Source organism: Rhea americana, unplaced genomic scaffold (genome assembly GCF_003343005.1).
Source record: "Rhea americana isolate MKP2758 unplaced genomic scaffold, rheAme1 scaffold_16, whole genome shotgun sequence".
NCBI lineage: Eukaryota > Metazoa > Chordata > Aves > Rheiformes > Rheidae > Rhea > Rhea americana.
The window spans coordinates 4,924,703-4,948,715 of NW_028185705.1; the positions used below are offsets into that span (position 1 = coordinate 4,924,703).

General features: G+C 45.5%; 1 protein-coding gene across 1 annotated transcript in view; it reads right to left on the reverse strand.

Moving 5' to 3' along the window:
• LOC146598596 (uncharacterized) overlaps positions 1-12,853 on the reverse strand; it is a 37,183-nt gene extending 24,330 nt beyond the window's left edge. Inside the window, exons 1-4 of the mRNA XM_085299997.1 lie at positions 12,823-12,853; positions 5,420-5,579; positions 3,869-4,008; positions 2,780-3,012 (exon numbers count right to left, since the gene is read on the reverse strand). Of these exons, the coding sequence (XP_085156123.1) occupies positions 2,780-3,012; positions 3,869-4,008; positions 5,420-5,579; positions 12,823-12,838 (549 nt within the window). The 5' untranslated portion in view covers positions 12,839-12,853. The remainder of the gene's footprint in view (positions 1-2,779; positions 3,013-3,868; positions 4,009-5,419; positions 5,580-12,822) is intronic.
• Between the last annotated feature and the right edge of the window lie 11,160 nt (positions 12,854-24,013).

Consider the following 24,013-nt stretch of genomic DNA (forward strand, 5'->3'; position numbering starts at 1 on the left):
GCTCCTGTTCCTCAAACTTGGGAAAGGCACATCCTGCTGCTCCTGGCGGGTAGCTGCTACACAAGGACAGCTTTACACTTGTGGTGCAACTACCTCTTGCATCTTCTGGTAGTTTATGCTTTCTRAATGGCTGTCTCATGCAGTAGAAAAGACCTTCTCCTGCCAGGTAGTGTTAYAGATTACACAAGCTTTTGTGCTTTAAAGGAGTCAGTGTGCTAAGGCAAGTGGTAAATTCCCTGCTCTCATGAGCTCGCACTGCTGCCAGGATTTGAGGAGGGGCAGCTAGGCAGAAACTCTTCCCTATTCCCCTTAGTTTGGATGCAAAATTTAGCCACAGTCATCATAGCAGGAAAGCTGCAGTAGCCATCTCCAGAGAGCAATACATTAAAAGAGAACTTATGAAGTGGTGGGCGACCATCTCTGCCTTCTACAGTGGGACAGGAAGGAAACCCAGGACTGCAGATACCCTAGATGGTATCGACAGCCCTTGTTAGGGCTTCTTTCAGCTTTTCCTGCATCTCATCACACTCTTCAGCAACTCTCCAACCCGGCTCTGGCCTGGACCAGCTGTTCTGTGGACGATAGGCACAGAAATGCTCTTGTTCTCCATCTCCTCTGAGAGGCTGAGCTGTGAGACATCAGCACATTGTCCACCCCTAGAGTAGCTTGCCCACAGCAACTGCCCAGTCCTCCTGCCTTTCAGCAAGCCCATGTGTCAATGGATGACGTGTTTTATTCCAATCTGTTTTTTTGTTTTTTTGTTTTTTTGTCTTTTTTTTCTAAGAGGGAGAAGGTAGCTCCCTGTTAACACCCTAAGCCTCCTCTCCACACCCTGGCAGGCACCAGTCCAGCTCAACTGCTGCAAACCCCAATAATCCTGACATGCTAGGGAACAGCAAATGACTCTAAACAAGACTCACCAGAGAGGCCACTCCAAACGTGTTCATAAGCAGCCATCCAAAGCTATTGCCTGTTATTGCAACCTTCCTTAGAACACCAGTGAACATAACATTTTTGCATTTGCTTAGTTCTAAGCATCGAAAYAGGCTCACTGACCTGGGAATATCTGAGTGTTTGAATGAAGCGTGTAGTTAAGCAGCTAGCTAGTGCAGAGCCTTGTTAAGCTTCAAAATGTTGCACAATGCAGTGATGCAGATCACACRGCGGGCAGCTGTATGTAGATGACTCTGATAGACCTGCTGCCTCTTCCCAGTGTGGTGGCATACTGAACTTCCTTCATTACAGYGGACCTAAAACCTACCTCCCAGTCTCACAGAATATATTCTCTCCCCTTGAGGGAAAACACCAATGCTACAATATCCCATAGCCCCTTCTCCACCTAGAGTCATTGTGGATAAAGGTCAGTCCTGATTCTCCTGATGGCAAAGACAAAATAGCTACCAGGTTTAGCAATACAAGCTCATAGTCCAGTGCAAAAACTCTGCCATCCTTTCATGTCAAGAGCCTTCAGGTGTAAGGATCTCTGCTTCCAAACACAAGCACCAGAGCTGCCATCAGCTTCAGGAAACATTCCAAAGCCCYAAGTACCTGCAGAAGCAGGGTCAGGATGTGCCCTCGCGTTGCAGTCGGAGGATATAAAATCAATTGCAACATTCTGTTTTAAGGATTTAGTTTTCATGTCTTTGCTCCCTTCTTTAATCTCTACACAGCATGTACTCTGCCTGCCTCTAGATATTTTAATTCAGTCRCAGTAAGTCAGTTGCACAGAATGGGCACTAGAGAGCAACAGCAATTCAATTAATTTCACACTCACTGCAGGGAGCTGGGATTTTAAATGCTGCACATTGCAGGTGATCTGTAACATTTCGTTTATTCATATACTTCCCAAAGCTCTTTGTTTCTTTCTTATCAAACTTGGAGGTCATGAAAGCCAGAGGTCAGAAAGCTCCTGGCCATTTCATTTTAGAAGCAAATATGGTACCTGTTAATGCAAATAAAGTTACAATCAAGCTCACACTGACACTTCCAGATTGAAAATGGAATCGGATCAAATTGGTTTGCATTAATAATAGAATGGCTATGCATTTAATGAACCTATCATGGATATCAGCTGTTAGAGTGCTGGACCTGCAGCAACACCATGGAGATCCATAAACTGGAATTGAAAGTGCAACTCCTCCAGCTGCTGGCAGTCATAAGCTTTTCTCTTCCTTGGAACAAAGTCGCTAGTCAGAACAAAACAAATCTGGCTAGTGCGTTTGCACATATGAAGCTCGGCATATTACTTTGGAAGAAGTAAATCTATGGTCTAATTCCCTGTGGTGATACCAGTGGGGAAAACAGTGACAGGCTGCCATTAAATTGCAAACTTTATGCATTAAATTGCAAGACTTTCTCAAATCTTGTCAAGAGTGGGAGCAAGCTGTCCTTTGCAGGGGCAGGCCCGCCAGAGCATAGATACAATCTTCCAATTTACTATATTTGGCATTAGAGGCCCTGACCCGATGTCCATCCAGCTCTAGTGAAACTCTTCCTTCTACGGCCTTACATTCAGGGTTTGTGACTCCTCTCGTCAAAAAGCTTTGGTAGTTTAGTCAGGAAGGAATAACACTATCTATCTTGTGTGACAAAGCTGCCCCATCCTATATTACCTTGAATAAGAATTAATCCTAGCGCAAGAGTGTGTTCACTCTTGTAAGCAAGCTAGGATCACCAGCCGGCATTTTGTGGGCAGGAAATAGGACAAAGTATATCCGGCAGAAACACATTAATCTGCTCTGAACAAGAGCTCCCAAGCCCCCCTTCCAAATGACTTTACCTCCAAAGTGTCTGCTATTGGTCCCACTCGCATGCTAATCTTTTTACCATCTGAAGAATAATCAAATGCATCTTGGCTGTTCACTCCAAGATAGGGCACTTCTGTACACGCAAAGATTTTGCCATCATCTGGCAATTCTTCTGCAATAGCAAGGATGCTGTAACCTTTAAGCTTGCCAATTAATAAAATCTTCCTGGCTCTGATCATATGAACAAACATCCTAAAAACTTGGCCTGTTGAAAGACAAGAATGAAGTTTTAAAAATAAAATCGTAGGAAAGACTGTACATTGTTCACAATGAAAATTAAATGTACCTTTTAAGTGATCATGTTTTTTTAAAAAATCAAATCTTAAGACACATCAAAATAGGAGTTTAACAAAAACAGAATTTCTGACAAAATTTCATCTAAAATGCATCTAAAAGACAACAGAATAAAGGGACTGCTTTTAAATGTAGAACTTTTATCATCAATGCTGCTATTGTTCAAGTGCTTGTTAAATAGTGCTTGAAATATTGCATATTTTAACATTCCCCCCATATGAAAATGGCTTTAAGATATCTCCCTATTCTTTCTGGAACCAGGATTAAAAAAAAAAAAAAAAAAAAAAAAAAAGTCACTACATTACCTTGCATTTGCTCTTAGAGTCATTATCCCTAGACAGCACCATCATTTAAGAAATTTATCATCAGTGGTGTCCTTCGAACAATGTATTAGTGTAATACATTATAAGAGTACTTCACTGTGATGATATATTACTCAAAAGATGGGAACATCTGGGAAGAATGAATCTCGGAATGGATTTAGTTTAATAGGCTTTATATGCGAATACAAGCCTGAGCATTGCTACTCTAATATTTAAAGTTCAGTGCTTGGCCATAGGCCACCTCCACTGCACAAGCACTTACACCTCTGTTGGACAGCCACTAAACCAAAACCAACACAATTTTACCCTTTAGGAAGATCTGTGCCTACAGCAAGATCCTATATTTTTCATTTTAAGTCATTTTCCAAATTTCCGGGGCATTTCCATAGCACTCATCTTATCCCTATTCAAGATAAAGTAGAGGATGTTGAACTTCATTGACACCCTTTTTCCAATCTGATATAATTTCATCATTTTGATTGACCAACTTGCCATTCATATTGCCAGAGATGAGTTCTTGCTGCAGCTGAGCTTTGGCTTTGCTGCCTCCAGCATCCCCTGGGCCTTGTTCAGGTGAGGTTATTCTGAAATAAGAAAGAAAGTTTAACATTATAGTCATGACCAAAATCTGGATATCCCACAAAGAAACTGGCAAAAAAAAAAAAAAAAAAAAAAAAAAAAAAAAAAAAAAAAAGTTTCAAGGAAGAATGACGTAAAAATGGAAACTTTGAAGGTTTTTGCAGGACAGAGAAAAAAATCTTTTCTTCCCAAACTGCTGAGAAAAGCAGTGTATCTCCAGATGTTATTTCACAGAAACTAAGCATGTGACAATGAGTTTGGATGAAATAAGAGACTACTTATTAGGAAGAGAAGCGAAGAGATCACTGGAAGAAGTCCATAGCCTCCAGACAGGTTAGATTACCGTGTCTGAAGAAAGTAACCACAAGAAATGGCTGGTGATGCTTCTGCAGGGCAGAATTTAGAGCCATTTGAGCTTTTTTCTTTTTTTTCCCCTCCTCTACTCCCCCCACCACTCTTCGGTAAAATGAGAAAGAATTCATAACCCGTATCAGACACACTCAGATAATCCAAGACTTAAAGACTAGAACATTTCATATAACCTCTTTTCTGCCCCTCACAAATGCTTTAACAACTTTAATAAGATAATGTATAGCTATTATCATACAGCTAGCTTAAGTCAAACAACTATCAGCTATTATTTCAGCAACAGAACTAACACTCAGCGTTCCCGTAATCCACAGCCTGGAACAGTTTACACATTGTCAATTTTAGACAGAATTGGCTTTTTCCACATATCAAAATTTGCAGTGATAAATGGAAATTGTTTCGCAGACCCCACATGGCTGAGTAATATACTGTAGCTCAAAAAAGAATAATGAGGGTATCAGTTGGACTTCTGAATTAATGATACCTTAAATTAGTTTAATTAATTAGTTTAGTTACTAGAGTAATTTAGTTAGCAGATTAATTAATGTTTGTTGAGCACTTGGAGATAAAAAGGGATATAAAGGCTCTTATTATAGGATGGATCCAGAAGTCTTTATGCAGGTTTTCTTTAYTTATACCAACACCAAATTAATGTAAGGGTTCATTCTCCAAGATCTTGGAAGGGAACTGTGTGGAGGCTGGCTTACTTATTTTCAAGTGGGATGTGGTCCAACACAGACCATCGTACTGAAAAACATTGCCATCGGGAAGAAAGTCTTCCATAATTTTGGATTTGTGCTTTTTGTTCRTTCCGCCTCATCTGAAGGCCATGCAAACACACAGATAAACGTGTCTGCACACATCACTGTATATTACTGAGGAAGAAAACAAGGTCAGGAAACAGGCCTCGTCTCTGGATGCRGAGGATGCCTGTTCTTCTTCATTCCACTGGTCCCCTTGATTGAGACCTATTCTGAACAGAAAATCTAAGAACATATTCTCATCATCACAAGAAAAAAGCACATGGTTACAAAGGAGAACCCGTACCTCTTCAAAGTTGCCATTGCGTCCAGGTAAGGGTCTAGTCCAAGAGCAACATCAAGGGCTTTTTGTAAGTAATTCTTCAGCTGTTCGGGAACACGTGAGTCACTGAGGGCTATTTCTTTGGCTTTAAGAAGGTTCTCTGCAATGAGTCCAGCTGGGGTTTCTGTAATAGAAAATTAAAGGAAGAATGGTGATTTTGTAACTGCTCAAGTCTATAGAAGTTCAAGTTAGAAGAATTTAGACCAAAAAAGGTGCCTTTTTTCATTGGGCTTGTGATGGAAACCTTTTAAAATTGAAAAATATYATATTTCTATTTTTTTCAATCTCCTATATCTTCTTCCCTTTTTTCTCCCACTGCTGATCCTTTTCTGAAAGTAATTAGATTAGCTCAAAAMCAATCATTTTTGAAGCTCAAAAACAAATACTGAACTCTCAAAATAACTGCAAACGAAACCAACTTCTTTATGTTGTTTCAACTTTTCTTAGGAAAACCCAGAGCATATTTCAAACCACTCTTGTGAAAACAGGCAGATCGTCTTGGCATGGGACAGGTAGAAACCATTATTTGTCCAAAAGGAGGCTCTCCTCTAACTGGATGCAAACCAGGTGTAAGTCACCCTCATGTGTGTTTGCAACACTGAGGCTGCTGTGCACATAATCTGCAGCGGGAGCCAACGATGCTCACGCTCAGAAAAATCAATTACACCTATCCTAATGCAGCCAAACTGACAAATGTTCAAATAACAGATTTTTGTGTCTAATGCATAGTGGCATAAAATCAAAGAAACTCATCAACAAATGTTTTTAAGCAGATGACACAGAAGGAGCCCTGGCAGTGCCACAACCTCCTAACCCTTCTTCTGACTCGAACCTGCAACAACAGCTCGCGGCAAACACAGGCCACCTCRAGCCTCCTGCTTTCTGAGGCACGAACAGCTAATGATGCTTAAACCAATTAGCCCTGCATAGCTGGGGGTTTGGATCCCCATCAGGGGGAAGGACTAGCCCATGGTGTGTACTCCTCAGAGCCTTCTCACAAACCTGATGCTGCCAAAAGACAGTTTCCTTAGGTAGAGAGAAACCATTACGCACAACACAGTGAGTTAACACTTCAGAGGCTGTAGAAACATTTCAGGGATCAGCCTGGAAAGGCAGAAGCAATGCTACCCGCTGTGCTGTGCCCAGTGATGTTATATCCTGAGACCACTGAAAACCTCAAAGCCTCTAGTGACACACAGTAGAAATGAAACGGTGGACCCGGGCAAAGGGAAGAGCCTTGCCCCTGAAATGAGGAATTACAGCCCTGCAGAGCGAGACACGTTTCAGAAAAGTTCTCCTGGTCTTCAAGTGTCAAAACGCGTGCTGCGTTATGCAAGCACCAGATGAGAGCAGATTTCAAAGAGGCAAGACGAGTAATTTGTACATGTAACAGGGTGGAGCAGATCGCCCACAGCAATGTTTTTTTTTCCCTGTGATAGAAAAGCTGCAGAAGACTGACRGGGCAAGAAGAGTGACAGTCAAGGACATGTTTTCTCTGGCGGATCAGCCCGGACAAGCCCAGGGCTAGTGGGGTAAAGCCCAGTTCATGTTGGGCAGCTGCTCCTGCAGGCACGGTGCCCACCCAGAACAGGTTTCTGGCAGGGGCTCAGATGTGGTGCAGCACACCTGGCTGCTTCACGACCTCCTGGCACAGCAACACCTTGCAAAGACAACTCCCTTGCAGTCCACTATTGAGAAAGCCTGTACTGAAGGCAAATACAACAGCATTTTTCAACAATAACTTCTAATCAGAAGATCATGTGAGGATCGGTCTGCAAACTGGTAATACACACATGCCTCTGTATGACTTCTCCGGTTCTCTGTTTCTTTCCTGTCTACTTAAAATGAAATGCCACTTGAGCTTGTTGTCCAAACACTGGGTCTTACTGGTGTCCTAGCATCATCTTGACAAYGGTCTGGCACCAGCTACTAGACAAGAAATGGCATAACAGGAAGGGCTTTTTATGTCTTCTCTGACTGGATATTTTGAGAGGTATGAATACGTAAAGTCAGCATAGCTAGCTGGAGATGGAGAACTGGACAACRCACAGCCTTGGGGGGACTGGGGCACTGATATAACTACTTTGAGTGTTTCCCTCTACAAAAGCCCTCAGCACACAAAGGTGAAGTAAGGTTGACCAGATGACTTTTAGTCATCAAGTGAGCACCACAGTTTCCAGTTGCTGGGGCCCACTTATTCCTCCATCACCAAGAGGCGCCAAATGAATAAACTCATTTCTTTGGGAACTGAAAAAGGGTTAAAGTTCACAAAAGGTCTGCTCTTCAAAGCAGAGCATCTGAACTTTCTGTAGCTACTAAGATGAATTCCCACTGTTGTCTTTTTGTCAACTTCACTGATTTTCATTATCCAAACCACACCAAAAAAAAAAAAGAAAAAGAAAAAAAAAAGTAGACAGGAACATAAAATATATGTATATTTTACATGGGAACTGCAATTTGGGACCAGACTTGGAGGTCATCTAGACAACATCATGTCTGTGGCAGGAGCCCAACCAGACATATGAGATAGGCAGATTTAGGATAGATATAGCAGCCCCTGATTTACTCTCATGCTGATATCTCACCGTCAGGGGCGGCTTAAATCTCTTTCAGCGTTTTTATAATTAATTGCAAGTACAGAAATAACTAACCCTTTCCTGGATCTTGTTAGTTTGTTGACATCAGCAAATTCCTCAGCCCAGCTATGTGTTGTGCAACAACATGTTGCCCTCTCATAGCTGAGCATTCACCACCTCTCAGCTGAATGTCTCCTTGCGGCAGGAGAGTGCAGAAGGTTGCAATCTGTCTCTCCTAGAGCCCGCGCTCAACCTTGCTGCCAAGCACACTAAGCCTTTGTTACTAATGCAGGGGGGAAACAAATCTATAATCCATGTCTGACTTTAGTAATTGGCATGTTTTCCTCCTCTGTGAGTAACAGACAAGTTTCCCCTGCCAATCAGGGAAGAAAAGAGAGAGAGAGAGAGAGAGAGAGAGAGAGAGAGAGAGAGAGATTCCAGCTGTTTTCATGGAATCACAGAACTACAGAACAGTTGAGGTTGGTAGGGGCCTCTGGAGATCATCTACTCCAACTGCCCTGCTCAAGCGGGGTCACCTAAAGCACATTTCCCAGGACCCTATCTGGACGACTTTTGAATRTCTCCAAGGAGAGAGATTTTTTTTTTCTTATGTTCAAATGGAGCTTCCTGGGTTTCAGTTTGCGCCCACTACCTCTCACCGTATTGCTAGGCACTGCTGAGAAGAGTACAGCCCCATCCTCTTGACACTCTCCCTTAAGATATTTATACACATTGATAAGATCCCCTCCCAGCCTTCTCTTCTCCAGGCTGAACAGGCCCAGCTCTCACAGCCTTTCCTCATAGGGTAGATACTCCAGTCCCTTAATCATCTTAGTAGTGATGATGAAGCAGTCCCAAGTGAAGGGACCCACTCCAGTAGCTCCCTGTCTCTCTTGTATTGAGGAGCCCAGCACTGGACAGAGTACTCCAGATGCAGGCTCACCAGGGCTGAGTAGACGGACAGGATCACCTCCCTCGACCTGTTGGCAACACTCTTCCTAATGCACCCCAGGAGACCATTGGCCTTCTTGGCCACAAGGGCACATTGCTGACTCATGGTGAATTTGTTGTCCACCAGCACTCCCAGGTCCTTCTCTGCAGAGCTGCTCTCCAGAAGGTCAGCCCCCAGCTTGTACTGGTGCCTACGGTTATAGCCCCTAGGTGCAGGACTCTGCACTTGCCCTTGTTGAACCTTGTGAGGTTCCTCTCCGCCTGACTCTCCAGCCAGTCCAGGTCTCTCTGAATGGCAACACAGCTCTCAGGTGTATCAGCCACTCCTCTCAGCTTGGTATCATCTGCAAACTTGCTGAGGAGGCACTCTGTCCCTTCATCCAGGTCATTGATGAATAAGTTGAATAAGACTGGACCCTTGAGGGACACTGTTAGCTACAGGCATCCAACTAGATGTTGTGCCACTGATCACACCCCTCCGAGCTCTGCTATTCAGACGATTCTCAGTCCACCTCACTGTCTGCTCATCTAGCCCACATCTCCTCAGCTTGACTACCAGGATGTCATGGGAGACTGTTAAAAGCTTTACTAAAGTCAAGGCAGACAACACCCACTTTTGTAACCTGTGTTATAATATCAGCTGCAGGTGTCAAAAACCGTGACTGCAAGGAGGTAGCAGGTGGTGCACGCCAAGATCAACTCTACATCAAAGATTATACAATCCTTTCAGGAAGCTGCATTTTTAACAGCCCTAATGATGCATTGRGCCAACAGTAGAGGTCAGAATTGCCTTCATTGTGCTAGCACCTGAAGAGCCAGTGCAGCTCTGGTGGCTGGCTGCCAGACTGGGTAGGCTTTCCTCAAGGATGCAGGGCTCTGTAAGGTGAACACAAATTTTTTTTTAACCACTTTCTTTTCCTCCTTTGTTGCTCTCAGAAAAGTGATTTATTTTTATCACCTGTTTTTGTATCGCCTATCAAAGTGGCTCCTCTAGTTGGCTGGACCTTTGCAAGCACTAAGCTATCTGCAATCCCTGGTTGCCTCCCCACATCTCTCCTGATAACAGCAGTTCACTCCCCAGACATATCTATGCATGGATCTTCCCTGAAGAGTTGTCTTATTTMTCATTCCCATCTAATCTTGCATCATTTTTTTTCATGCATACAGCAAAAAAAATGAGAGCTCACTCAGAGCAAGAAAAATGCTATCAGGTCCAAAGAAAGACTTCAAGCCCCACAGTTAAAGAGCAGAAAAGGGCTGCCTTAAGCCTCCAGCAGCTTCATATAAAAGATAATGTGCAATTCTTCAAATGGTCTCCTGCTGTCAACAGGATGGTCCCCAGCACCTTGCTGCTTGGATGCTGAGGATACAGGCTGCCTGCTTTACTAGGTAGTGGAAAGGAAAGAGATTACAGCTTCTGCTTTTTCCAGAATCAGGTATTTCTGGTGCATAATAAAATCAGAAAGAGTCTGGGTGGAGTAGGGTTGGAGGGCCAAAATTCAGTTGCATTTGAAGCTGACAGTGTCTGATATTGCGGCTCTGAAAGTAGAATTAAATCTTTGCAGCCTAGGCCTATATTGCATTTTGTACCTTCAGACTGAAAAAGAGACTCATCTTCTCTAAAAAAAGTGGGAGATTTAAACCTCCTCCTTCCCCCTATCACTAAAGCAGCACAGGTCGGATGAGCACAGGGGGAAAGAGATCATCCATCGCACCACAGAGGTGGCATCCTGAGGTGGTGTTCATCTTCTAGCATCTACATTTACTTTACAACCACAGAAATAACTCACAGAACAGGTCCTCTCTCCCAGCCCAGCCCAGAGCACTGATGCGCTGCGTGGGTTGCCGACACCATGCTGTCAGGCTGCTCGGCAATCAACCACTAAGCGTTTTGGTGGGAATTGCTAGGTGCTAAACACTTGCAAACCCGGTCTGATCAAATCTTCCCAAACTGCCAGACTTACCAGGACAGCTCAGGCATTGACAGGAGTTTATCACAGCACTCACCACTTTGTCTTAGTGTGTAAATATACCTCAGCCATTGCATTTTGCCTAGCAAGTCTCTTTACGGAAACCTTAAAGCAATGTGTGAGCTATTCCCTTATCCTACTAGCACTTTGCAAATGCAGCTGCAGTCTATAAGGAGACACTATTATGTTACTGCTTGATCACACATGCATTAAACTCCAGCCACAGAGTTTATGGCTCACCCTGAGCATATGGCTCCAGCTAAAAAAGAGGGAAGCAGTGGTGTGATTTGCACACACCTATGCTGCTTAGCAGCTTTAAATCCACCACCAAGAGATGGGAAAATCATCTGATCCAGATTCCTCTAAAGGCAATAAAACACTTGAATTGGCTTCATCAAACTGAGTTTGTGAGTGTGCCATTCCTGGTCCTAGACCTAGCAAGGGGTAGCCACTGTGGAGTGGCATTGGGCACAGACACACCCTTACCCCTGAGGAGCTGGGATCTGGTGACAGCATGGACCGGAGAGGATCCTCTCTACCTCAGGAGTGCCAGCTTGGCATTAAACATAGCCCTGAACAAAACCAGCCAAGCGCAGCTGAATTTATGAGGTTGGGGTCAGCCATGGTAGTGCCAGAGCCAGCAAGCAAAACTGGCAGCGACAGCAGGAGGAAAGGCGGCAGCAGCTTTGGGGTGGAGCAGGAGTGAAAAGAGAAGGGAGGAAAGCAGCAGGGTGGAGGGGATGTGGGGAAGCTGGCACGGGGAATAGGACCCAAGGCACTAAACTCTGCCTGAACTTCAGGGAAAGGCAAGGAAAGCCAGCACCAACCGGCCCACTTTCTATGTGCTCCAACAACTGCAAAGGCCATAGGAAAGCTGAATTCTCCCAGATGCTCCCAGGCTTGCGGCGAGGAGGCTCTGCCATCACTGGCAGAGAGTGTGGGAAACATACCTTTATTTTCCTATGTAATAAAGGCTGTTGTGTGTGGCAGCGGTAAACGATGCACGCCGACAGTCTGATCCAAAGCCCAAGGCAATCTAAGGGAGTCTTTCGATGGGCTTTAATAGGCTTTAGAGCAGGCTGTGCAAGAATAAAGTCTTCTACACTCAGCTAGAGCAGCCCTGATTCCCACATGCAGTTGTTTTTATTCTAGAAAACAGCCAAAAGGGGCAGCAAACATCTCATTGTGTGTACCCTATCATCAGGCACACTCAGCTGTCACAGAAAGCACAGAGGCAAGGGTAAGGCTGCAGAAAAAATATTTATAAAGCATGCATCTCAACCCACCAGAAATTACTCACTTCCATTCACACTTTTYCCCCCCCTTCTTTGAGTTTCTACAGACTCAGCTTCTCTGCTGAGCTCAGGAACCAATGCCCCTCCCACCACCAAACACCTCTTCCCAATAAACCCTTAATCTGCTCCTTTCTGCCAAGCTCTCAAAGTCTGCAGGCTAAATCTCTGCATGGGACTKGGACACCATTTGGTGTCCCACTCTACCTCCTCTCCTGGAGCTSCCGATGTGGATCTCCTGAATCTCTCCACTCCCAAGGCTGAATTAGGCTTCTTCATTGCCAGCCCAACTGTGCGCCCTGGCTGTTGCWTTGTCCTTGGGCTGTTATTGCCCTTTAGCTGAAAATCTCTCCCCAGTTTGGAGRCAACAGTCAGGGAACGTGGACCATCGTAGCTGTCAGTTTGCAACTCCAAGCACCCCAGGCTGCCCCTGCTCTAAGGCAGGGTATTCCTCCCCGGGCAAGCAGTAGCTCCTAGCTGCAGCTCGTATTAACCTTCTTGAATATGGGTGATCAGAGAAAGCCTAGGACCAGGCATRGAGGGCTAGCCTGGTTGCAAGCACCGAAAGGGGAGTTTACCTGCGGGATAATGCATGTTGCTTCTTGTCCCCAGGCCTCCGTGGATGCTGCTGCTGCTGCTGTCTCTGCTGTGCGAGCTCCTCGGTGCTCAGGTGTCCGGCGAGGGGAAGGGCTCCTCCGCGTGAGAGGCAGTGCTGCCTGTGAATACCTGGGCAGAGCTGCCGCCTCAGGGAGAGGGTGGTTATGGAAGATCGCTGCAGGCTCGGGCTGGGCTCCCAACACCAGCTGCACCCACCTGCCCCCATCCAGGAGTGCATGCATGTGGGGAGATTCAATAGCATCTGACACCAGAAAAAAAAAAGAAAAGCATACTTTCACTTCACTTTACATAACAGCAATGTTCACATCCTGAGCTTGGGAAGCTGCCTGCTCTCAAGGAGATAATCAGCAGTTTCATAACCTTCTGGTTACATAGCATGGATGCATGTCCCAGCCCAACAATCAGATACAGCTGCAAATACCAGTGGCTTTGAACCTCAAACTCCAAACTTTATTTCCTAGATAGTCCAGAGCTCCAAAGTCACCCACTGCTCCACACAGCTGAACATCAGGAACCTGCTGCTCTCAAGTCAAGCTCCTAGGCAGAGTCTCTGCAGAGACCCCAGCAGGTTCATGCGAGTGCTGCTACCAGTCAGCCTATACCGCTGGAAAATGTCCTCAGAAAATCCTGGAAGATGGAGCTTGGAAGAGATAGCAGGAGAAACTACTGGGAATATCCAAGATATCCTACAGCCTAACCAAGCCTGCATTTGACTTGGAGTAGGAAAAGCTAATGAGGAATTAAAACCCAGAAATCAGAGTGTGTAACGGAGATGAGGTCAACTGTCCATCTCCTCTCTGTGCAGATGAAACATAAACCAAAGTTAATGAGGAAATATGGACTAGCCCTAACCAGAATGTCATCTTGCATCTCTCTGATTTATCATCCTATCTTATTTAGTCAAGGACCTACTCAATGTAGCTGCAAAGTGTGGTAAGTAAGCTCGGGAGTAATGCAGATGAGGCAGAAGTTGCTTAGTGGAATCAGTCTTCCCTGCAAAGTTCTCAGTAGCCCCTTTAGTGGGGCCTGACAGATGCCCATTTCACATGTGTCTGACCACAGTCTCAGCTCTTCTTGTTTACCACAAGTATCGCTGCTGTCCATGTCTATGTCCAAGCCCTGGCTCTTTAATGAGCCCCTTCTGCCAGCAAAGTTGGGCCGGGACTGGTAACACAAGGACATGGCAATCGCTGCCTATCACAAGAAAACAGACATCGGGAAGTCAACTTACCAACTTCTAAAATGAAACAAAAGACATTTTGATGCCTCACAGAATAGAATAGGAAAATGGAAATGGAAATTAAGTAAATGCCCACTAAAAAGAAAAACAAATAAAATAAGTCCTAATGTTCTGTAGATTGCTGTTAATCAAAATAAACAAACAAGACAAAAAGGACAGATCTCCCTGCATACCTAAGATTATTCCAGTATATGCTTTAGTAAGCAACAAACTGAATTAGACCCTGCAGCTGCTGTGGGAAGCAATACAAACTGTGTTTGGATTAAGAGTTAAAATTTTAGGTGAGTATTTGGTAAACAGACAAGAGAAGAGGTTAACTATTCTATCTAATCCTCCCACCACTAGCTTTGGACGTGACTTCGGACAAGTTGTTTCTCCTCTGGTAACTCTATTCTCCCTTCCTGTAACATAGGGATAATAGTCTGTACTCTCTGGAAAGTGCTTTGCTGTCTAGAGAAGAAGCAAGTAATGAGAGATAGATGTTAGGAGTTATTAACACTAATCAAGTAACTCTCCTTGGAGCAGGGCTAAATAGCTTTAGTGGAGTTTTTTTCTTGTAGCTTTTTCCCAGACTAAATTTGAGTTAAATCTAGGTTCCTAGATGAGCTCAGCTTCAATTAAGCCTTCAATGCAATGCGAGAGAGCTCTTGTTCTATGGGATCTTGAAGAACAAATTTTCCAGTCCCTGATATTGTACCTGTTTTCTTGATCTTTGTTTATGAACAAGGATGGCTTTCAGAAAAATGGCCAAGGAGAAGGCAAAGATGGATTTGTACTTTCAGGCACGGCTGATGAAATTAAAGGAAGATCTTCCTCTGTGCTTAGCAAACACAGCTTTATGCCAAGGGAGTGTTTGGTGTGGCAAGCTAAAGCCTGGGCCTGGGACCCTCTAAATGCCCCAGCAGGAAGATCACATGGAAAGGCGACTGGTGCATCTCTGAATCTCGTGGGGAGCATGTCACTAGGCTGCTGTCAGGGGCAGTGTATCTGGGCCAGCCATGTAAGGGGCTCAGCTCTGCTTTCCTGCACTCTGGTCACACTGTTTGATGGAGAGGAGGAAATCTGTCCTCTCTATGTGAGCTCAACGCACCCTATCAACATGCCATAGGGGCAGAGAGACAGCATCTCACTGAATGCCCTGGAGGAGAGTTGGCYGCCTGGTCTCTCCTAAAGACATGAAAAGACACATGAGGAGAGAGAAGCTCCAGTCACGATGTCAAGAGCTCCTTGTACACCTGCCCTGAGAAGGCCATATCAAATGAACCTCAACTTACTACAAGAGACAGTCCCATATGGCTCATCCTTGTCAGCTTATCAGTGGAGCTATCTATATACTTTACCTAAGATAATAAGCTTTAATATAAATAGTACATATCTATCAGATAACAAGATAATTTCTTTTCAGTAGAAGTATCATCTTAACGCAACAACTAGATAAAGACTGCAGAAAAGTTTGGGAGCCCGGAGGCAGGAGAAGACCGAGATCCCGTCATCTAAACCACATTGCTAATTTTGAAACAATTCCACCGTAAGAAAACTTCATCACTAAAGTCCCATGGGACTTCCAGCAGGGGAAGCTGTGCATACTAAGGAAAACTCTATGGATGCCATTAACAGCTGGGTCAGGCAACAAACTAGTTATTTTTTTAAGCCAACAGCAAAAGTTTAAAAGTGTTTTTTTTWAAAAAAAAATCATCCAATTTCTCAGCAAAGTGAATCCTGGGAATATGAGCTCAAAAGAGGTTTAAACTGCTTGCGTCAATCCTATCCTCGCACTCCTGATGCTGTCTCTTCCCTTGTAAGAGCGAGTTAGAGCCCAGCCACATCAGAGGCTGTACACTGCAAAGGAGTTCCTGAAGAGCTTCTGAGTGAGATTCACGCAAACTGTCTTTCATAACATTAAATTTGCTGTAGGGCATCACATTGGAAGCTAATTTATGCACTCCTATTGTATTTCCTCAGCATTATAAAACTAAGTGTTATACAACCCTATGCTGGTCCCTGCACGTGTCTTCTCACAATCTTACCACCCCTACCTTACATGCCTAGATTAGATAATCCTTGTTTTGTAATTGTTTTCCCCCGTATAGATGAGCCCTCCCCTTCCAAAGTCTGGTCAAACTGGAGCCTTTAAAAAGCATCTCAGATGCACCCAGTTAGGCGAGCTCTCTTAGCACAGAGATCTTACTTTCAAGAAAAATGCCAGTATCTGAAAAGATCTTCGCGACAACTGCCCCGGCAGCCCTGTCGGAGAGGCCCCAGCAGACCGACTTCCAGCTGGTGCGAGTCAAGAGCACGTGGAGCCGAATCAAGAAGGGAGAAGCCCTATCCGACTGCGAGGACAAGATAACGCTCTCCGAAGCTAAGATGTAAGTATAGGACCCCGCTGCTAATTTGTGATTACACTGGATGGCTCCAGCTAGCTGTACTGCTTTCTCTCGCTGCTGGGCCACATCTCAAGCAGAAGAYGTTCTCACATGCAGTTGCAACTGAAGCCCGTCACCACTAAGTGTAGGTTCCTAGCCATGGCTCATCCTGCTGGGTGTCTAACCAGGGGCAAGTAGGGCAACACGGGCAAGGTGGCTGCCATTCTGCTTGGCACAAATGGGTTCAGTTACAGAGCATATTTTATCAACAGCATGAATTTTATTCATATTGTAGATAGGGAGTTTCTTTAAATCTCTGAAAAACCTGTGCAGAACTTCCGAATGCTGCACTTGGACTTTTTTATTTTTTCTAAGCGCACAAGTGTTCTGTGTGTGAAAAACTTATAAGAGAAGGATGCATTTATAGAGAGGCAGCTGCAGGTAAATGAAATACCTCGATGGGAAAAATAAACACCGTAGTAAAAGTCACTGACAGGAGCAAAAGCGTAGCACATTTCTCAAACTAGAAGTCATCTAACACTGCTTCAGAGAGAAGAGATAAACAAGTTTTACTCCAGAGATGAATACAGCTCCTTAAGATACTACATCCCTGCAGTTATTTTCCCTTTAACCTCAGAATCCTTGTTTTCATTAGAGCGTTGTGTCGCCTTTGGTGATGCATTCCTGCTTAACACAGCTGTATTTTGMAGATCAGATTTTCTTTTCCAGTATTTGTAATATTCACATTTTAATACCATCAAGTCTAACTGTTTCCTCCGCCAGGTTGGTGGGGTTTTTTACCACAACKGTATGTTCAGCCTCAAATTCACTTGCATTTTCATGCAGCAGGTGTGCAGCAATAGGTGCTGGTTGCGCCGTCTGACACGCAGAACTGTGGCCACTAAGTAATGTTCAAAACGATGCTGTCTGATTAGGGTTACATCTTGGAGATGGATGCATCGATTTCCTTTCCTCATTCCTAACAAAGTAAAAAAGCCAGAAGAAACCTACAAGTTGTTTTTCCCTGCCACTCACCTCTCAAAAGAAGTAATAACTAGGTTACTGTATGGTTTCTGCACCCTTTTAGCCATGTACTACATGTCATCCATGTAAGATTCTGTCCATGCTCTAAAACTCCAGGGTGTTCAGCCCAGTATGGAAATTCTTCCCAACTCTCAAATCATTTTCTTTTCCTGCCTGGGAACACTTCCTACATCTATTGTATCTCTTTTGAGACAAGGTGACCCCCAATTCCAACCGGAGGGTTGTATGAATGCTGTTTTGTAGTGTGTGCACATGTGCATAGACAGATAGGCAGGAATAAAACAGTTCTGTTCACCCAGATCTACTGGGCAGAAGACATTTTCTTCTTAGACACTTTGAAAAACTTTGACAATTTCTTCTCCATGCTCCTTTGGAAAGCTGAAACTATTGGTCTAAGATTTTCTACTATGTTATTGACAAAGGAGTAAATCAGGAGGGAAACGATTTACTTCTGCAGCCCTGCAAGGTCTCCGTTATATCATTTTTGTGTAGATGTTAAGCCATTTGGCTTTTCATTAAAGCACGGATGGGCTTCTCTGGTGCTGAAGCAAGACAGCTCTTCCACGGTCCCGGGTGCCCCCGGGGAGCCCGTTGTGAAGACCTGCACTGCCTTCAGAGAGAAGCGACTTACCCTAAAGAGAGATTGCATGTTCCCAGGCCTCCATGGCTACGTCCTTAAACTAATCCAGGTGCACAAAGTGCAAAAGGGGAATATAATGATTTCAGACTGTGTTTTCTGTTCCTTGGCAGAGGTGAATATGTTTCCGAAGGTGGGATTTCCTGGACAATTGAAGCTCCCATCTACTTTTGCTACAAAGTGGTAGAAACATTCAACATTCTGGATCCCTCTAACACCACTCTCCTTTGGGGTCACATTACTGACCCCCAGCAACTAGAGCTGRCCACTAGCAGCAAAAGGAAGTTGAGGCGTTTTATTGTCATGGATGAAGTAGTAGATGAACTTTATGGTTCCAAAGTGAGACACTACTTCGAAGAGAATAATGTTCAATACAAAATCCTTGCTCTGCCCACCACTGAAGAAACAAAATCCATGGATCTGGTCTTGAACATCTTGGAAGAAGTTCAGACCTTCAGCATCGACAGGCGAACAGAGCCCATCATCGCCATCGGAGGAGGGGTTTGTCTGGATATTGTAGGACTTGCAGCATCGCTCTACAGAAGACGCACTCCCTACATTCGTGTCCCAACCACGCTCCTGTCCTATGTCGATGCCAGTGTGGGGGCAAAGAACGGAGTGAATTTCCTCCAGTGCAAGAACAAGCTTGGAGGCTACACTCCCCCAGTTGCCAGTTTTCTAGATAGATCCTTCATTCAAAGTATTCCTCGGCGACACATCTCCAACGGCCTTGGTGAAATTTTAAAGGTATGAGCTTTTTGCAACTGCATTTTTTAAATCTGAAGCACTGGGGAGATGTCCATTGGTACCCGTGGCATTATACAAATTGCCTTATAGACACTGGGGGTGGCCTTCAGGGCTACTTTGTTACTATCAACTTCTATTGAGCTCACATATATATTTTACAGTTCCTAGACTTGTTATAMAACATTCCTTATATACCACGCTTAGTGCTAATTCTGTAGAGCAAACACCAAAACTCAAGGCCAGATGCAGACAAAGGGCAGAACCAAGGAAGAAAGCAGCTTCCTATTCAGTCTGATCCACAACAYACTTAAACAAACTGATGTCAGAGAATTTGAGGCTTACTGTATTAGAGATTGTTCATAATCTGTAAGATCATTTTTGCACCYATCTCACAAGGTACATCAAAAGGGGTCAATCAATCTCCCATGAGACAAATTCAACTTCTACAAATACCAGTAGAAGTGCACAATAAATAGTTTTATGCCTGAAGAGCTTGAAGAACTTTTGATAAAGCAGACTTCAAGCTATTTAAGTGTATTAAATATGAATTAATCAGTAGCATATTTGAATGCTTGTGCAGTGGAAACTCCCCAGGATATCTGGGGGCACCTGGCAGGCTCCAAGAAACAGGTCACCGTTCCCCATTGAAAGAGAGGTCTAATGCTAGAGTCAGAGCATGAACAAATCCATTCTTGCAACAACAAAAACTCTTCTGAGCCCTCCCATTCCCCGTATCATGGCTCTTTCTTACCTTCCCTTCTCCAAAGAGCAATTCCAAGTGCTAGGTGTGAGTTATCCTGGGGATGCCCACCGTTCAGTTGAAACAATCTTGATTTTACCAGCCAGCGCACAGAGAGCCAAAGTTCATTACAAACCACCTGCTGGGCTTTTGGAGCCTGTAGAAAACCCACTGAGTGGTTAGGGTTGGCTGGCAGCAAGAGTACTTGTTCTGCAGCACTCCCATCACCTCTGCCATGTTGCCCCAGCCCCACTGGGCATTTCCACTCTCCTTTTTGCTTACATCTTCACTTACCATAGGTGAAGACAGCGTATATAACATCACCATGTCATATTCCTTAGACACTCTGAGGAGAGAGTCTTGCGTGCAGGTTACCTTGTCATACATTGAATCCTATATGAATTTACTAACAGATAAGCATAGGAGAAAGAGCTCCTGAATGGGGACCAAGCTGCAGAATGGTGTCTGCTGAATACACCACAAACCCGTACTTCCTCCCTGCTCCTGCAGCCCCATACACATACTAACCAGAAGTTGTGTCTACACAAATACACTTTTTTAGTTGCATACGCAGAACTTGCCCTTGTACAAGCAAGCACAGGTATTTCTCTGCTAGCGCACACCATTATATCATAGTTCAGTCTACTGAAACACTCAAAAGTTTTCAACAGCATGTACAAAGACCACAATTATTTTTAAACTAAGTTTTTATGCTCTTTATCCTAGATGGCACTCATGAAACACAAAGGGTTGTTTGACTTGCTCAAGAGCCATGGAAAATACTTGCTGGACACCAAGTTTCAGTCTTACAGTGACTCTGCTGGCCGCGGGGATGCTGCACTCCAGACTACTAGAATTGCTATCGAAACCATGTTGGAGGAGCTAGCTCCCAACCTCTGGGAGGATGACCTGGACAGACTGGTTGATTTTGGTCACCTTATAAGCCCAGAGCTGGAAATGGTGAGTGACAGACTTTATATTGCAACACCTGTCAAAAAAACAAAAAAAAAAGTTTTAAAATCAGCTTGATGAAAAATCACATGCCCATCAGTGTTTCATATTTAGATTTAAAACCTCATACTTTTTTTCTGGCTAGATATTTAGATATTTTCCAAGGTACAAAGGAGACCAGATTTCAGTAAAATCTGACATAACCTGACCAACAACATGAGCTATAACAGTGCAAATACTGCTAAGCATGAAGACCTTATTACATGGGAGAAATTGTCACTGAGGAATTGGAGGGGTGAAGGGTGGAATAGACCTTATGCAAAATTCAGAGGTTTTTCTCTCCATCCCATTGTGCTCTTCATCAGCAATGTGAATAGGAGGAGAATTAGACTCTGGATCTCTATGGGAGATTTTACATGCAATTAATCATATGTAAAAGAGATCTTCCTCTGCGGCCCATAAATCATACGATGCTAACATCTAGCATATCCCTACTTGTACTGCTGTGAGATGAATATTAATTTTCATGAGTACTTTTGGAAAAAAAAATAATTATTTGCTGTCTGCAAACCCCCCCCCACCCCAACCACCCCTGTTGTGTTCCAGCGGGTTTTACCGTCGCTGATGCACGGGGAGGCCGTGAACATCGACATGGCGTTCATGACCTACGTGGCCTACGTCAGGGGGCTCATCACCCCCGAGGAGAAGGAGCAGATCATCCAGTGCATGCGGGGCCTGGAGCTGCCGGTGTGGCACGGCGGCTGCAGCTGGCGCCTCATCCARCGGGCGCTGCTGGAGCGGCTGAAGCACAGCGGCGGGCAGCCCCGCATGCCTCTGCCCACCGGCCTCGGCGTGGCAGGTAGCGCGCTCCGCGGCACGCCGGGGCTCATCCGCGGGGGCGCGCGCCCTGCGCCGGGCCGGGCCGCGCCGGGGCTTTGCGGAGGGACGTCCCGGGAACGGGACCGCAACGGGCAGCCGCTGCCCCGGCCGGAGCATCTCCAGCCCCGGAGGCTCGGCCCTGGACCTGGCCGCCGGCGAGCGTGGCCGGAGTCCTTTTGCGAGCGGCAGCGGGCTTTGGGGCAAGCCTTGCAGTATAATTCTCTGGAAAACGCCTTTTTCCAACTCCCTCTAGAAATTTATCTCTTTCTTTTCTGGTTGGAGTTGAACGTTCTCACGTGCAAGGCGTGAAAACCTAAAATAAAAGCGACGCCTGAGACCAGGCCGCGATGTCTCACGTTGGCATCCACCCGGGCCACGTCCGCCAGGTTCGGCCTCGGGGAGTCGCTCGCCCTCCGGCCGAGGCCGCGCGTGCCGCCAGGGAAAGCTGCTCCGGGCGTGCGGTTGACCCCAAACCTCATTTCGCAGAGATATTCAACGACACCAGCGAGGAGACCCTGGAGAAGGCGTACAAGCTGTGGGTCAGCGACTGCAGGACGGCGCTGGAGGAAGAGCCGCACGTGCACTGAGAGCCGCGAGCCCGGCCGGGCGCTGCTGCCCCGCGCGCGGGGCCGCTCAGCGCCCACAGCCAGCRCCAGGGCTGGATTTTAAATCAAAAAAAAGTATAGTAGTGCCTGTGAAACCGTATAAACCATATGAGAGTATTGGCTTCTGACCTGATTTCTTCCTTTCAAACGTCCTAGCGGAAAGGACGYGTTAGACCTGCTTAGCCCTCAACCAGCCAGCACCAGCTCGCGAGACCACCAAACGGGGGCCGGCCGGGSGGCCCCGGCTCGCGGGGCACGAGGAATAAGCCAGCCGCCGCCACGCTCGGTTGCTTCGTAGCAGACAGCCTCRTTTTTAATTATATATTAAACTGCGCTGAAGAACATAAAAACGGCGRTGCGACTAATATGCCTGTATCAGGAAAGGCAAGTGACAGCAACTGAATTGCCTTCGTGGCTGATGAGGAGCGGCACCGCCGGGCTTGTCATCGAAGATCAAGGGAAGGAGGTGGAAAGTATTATTAATAAAGCAGCGATTTTTTAAAATACACCTCATTGTTTGCTGTGCGTTTTTTTTCTTTAAGACGTCTAGCACGAATTTAATTCTTTTCCRTTCATTCAGCTTCAATTCCTTCCTTTCAAATGGAGCTATTATCATTARGCCTAAACTCTCTGCTTATTTTCTTATTACCTTCAATAAGGTATCACGCCAAAGAGAAAACCGGGAAGCGGTACAGGATCCAGCCGCGTTCTCCGCAGTGCACGTTCTGTATGGATTTGCTTGAACAAAATTACCAAGCAATGAGAGAAGGAGAAACTGTTTTTATTATTTGTGTGTTCTGAAGTCACTTTTTTTTCCTTTCTTTTTCTTTTCTTTTCTTTTTTCTCAACTCAGCCGCTCCCTGCCTGCCTGCCACGAGCCGCTCCTGTTGTTACAAATCATGCGCTGCGTTCGGAGAAAACCACTCCGAATCGCAGTGTTAAACAGTAACTCGGGTTGGAGCGACACCGACCCACCGGGTCGTGGCGGGAGCGTTTAAGGGGAAAGCACGGGGGCCGGCGGTCGTCTGCGCCCGACGCAGGACACCAGCCTTTCCCGTGGCCTCGTCCCCCCCAGGCTCCGGCTGCCCCGTTCACGGGGGGTGAAACCAGAGCTGGTTTTACGGATGCAGCTCGGGGGGAGCCGCAGACCTGGCACGGCCCCCCAACGAGCAGAGGCAGCACCAGCCAAGCATGCATCTAGCCCAGAAGCCAGGATTCACRCCCGTGCCTTTCCTTTAATAGTTACAGGCAACATTTTCAAGCTGCAATTTTAAATGTGCATTTCAAAAACGCTTGAGAAAGCAGCACAATCAGCTCTGAGCACAGACCGAAACCACATGCGACAGCAGGAGGAACAGCAGCCCCCGAAGCTGCCGAGGCAGAGAAGCGCCTCGATCGCTCCCGGACACTTGGCGACACTGGGCTCCGCGATCCGTCCCCTATTCCCCATCGACGGGAAGTGCAGCACAGCGGCAGCACGACGGGCTGATCCAGCCSGAGCGGCGAGGACCTCGGCTTTCCAAAGCAAACCAGACCCAAGCAGTTAAGTGCCTTTTCCATCCATTTTCTTACTCTCCATGGAAAGTTTCAGGCCTGTGCAAAGGGAAAAAGATTGCTAACGAGAATTGATACCACTTCACTGATGCAGACTGAAGAGTTTCTTACAGCTTTTATGCCCATGATCGATTTTCATCCTGCTTTTCACCTGGTTTCACAATCAAGTCAAACGGATAGCAGAGCCATTCCCACGGATATCAAGAAATTCACCCCCAAAACCCAATGCTAGTAGTATTGACTACAGAAAGGAAAGCCAAAACACGTGTGTAAACTTGATCTTAATTTAAAAACCACGTCCTGAGTTGCAAACGAGAATGTTTCTGTTGTACTAAAACGCCACATTCTAAYGCTGCCTTGGATTCCTCAAATAAGCAGTAGTGTTCTAT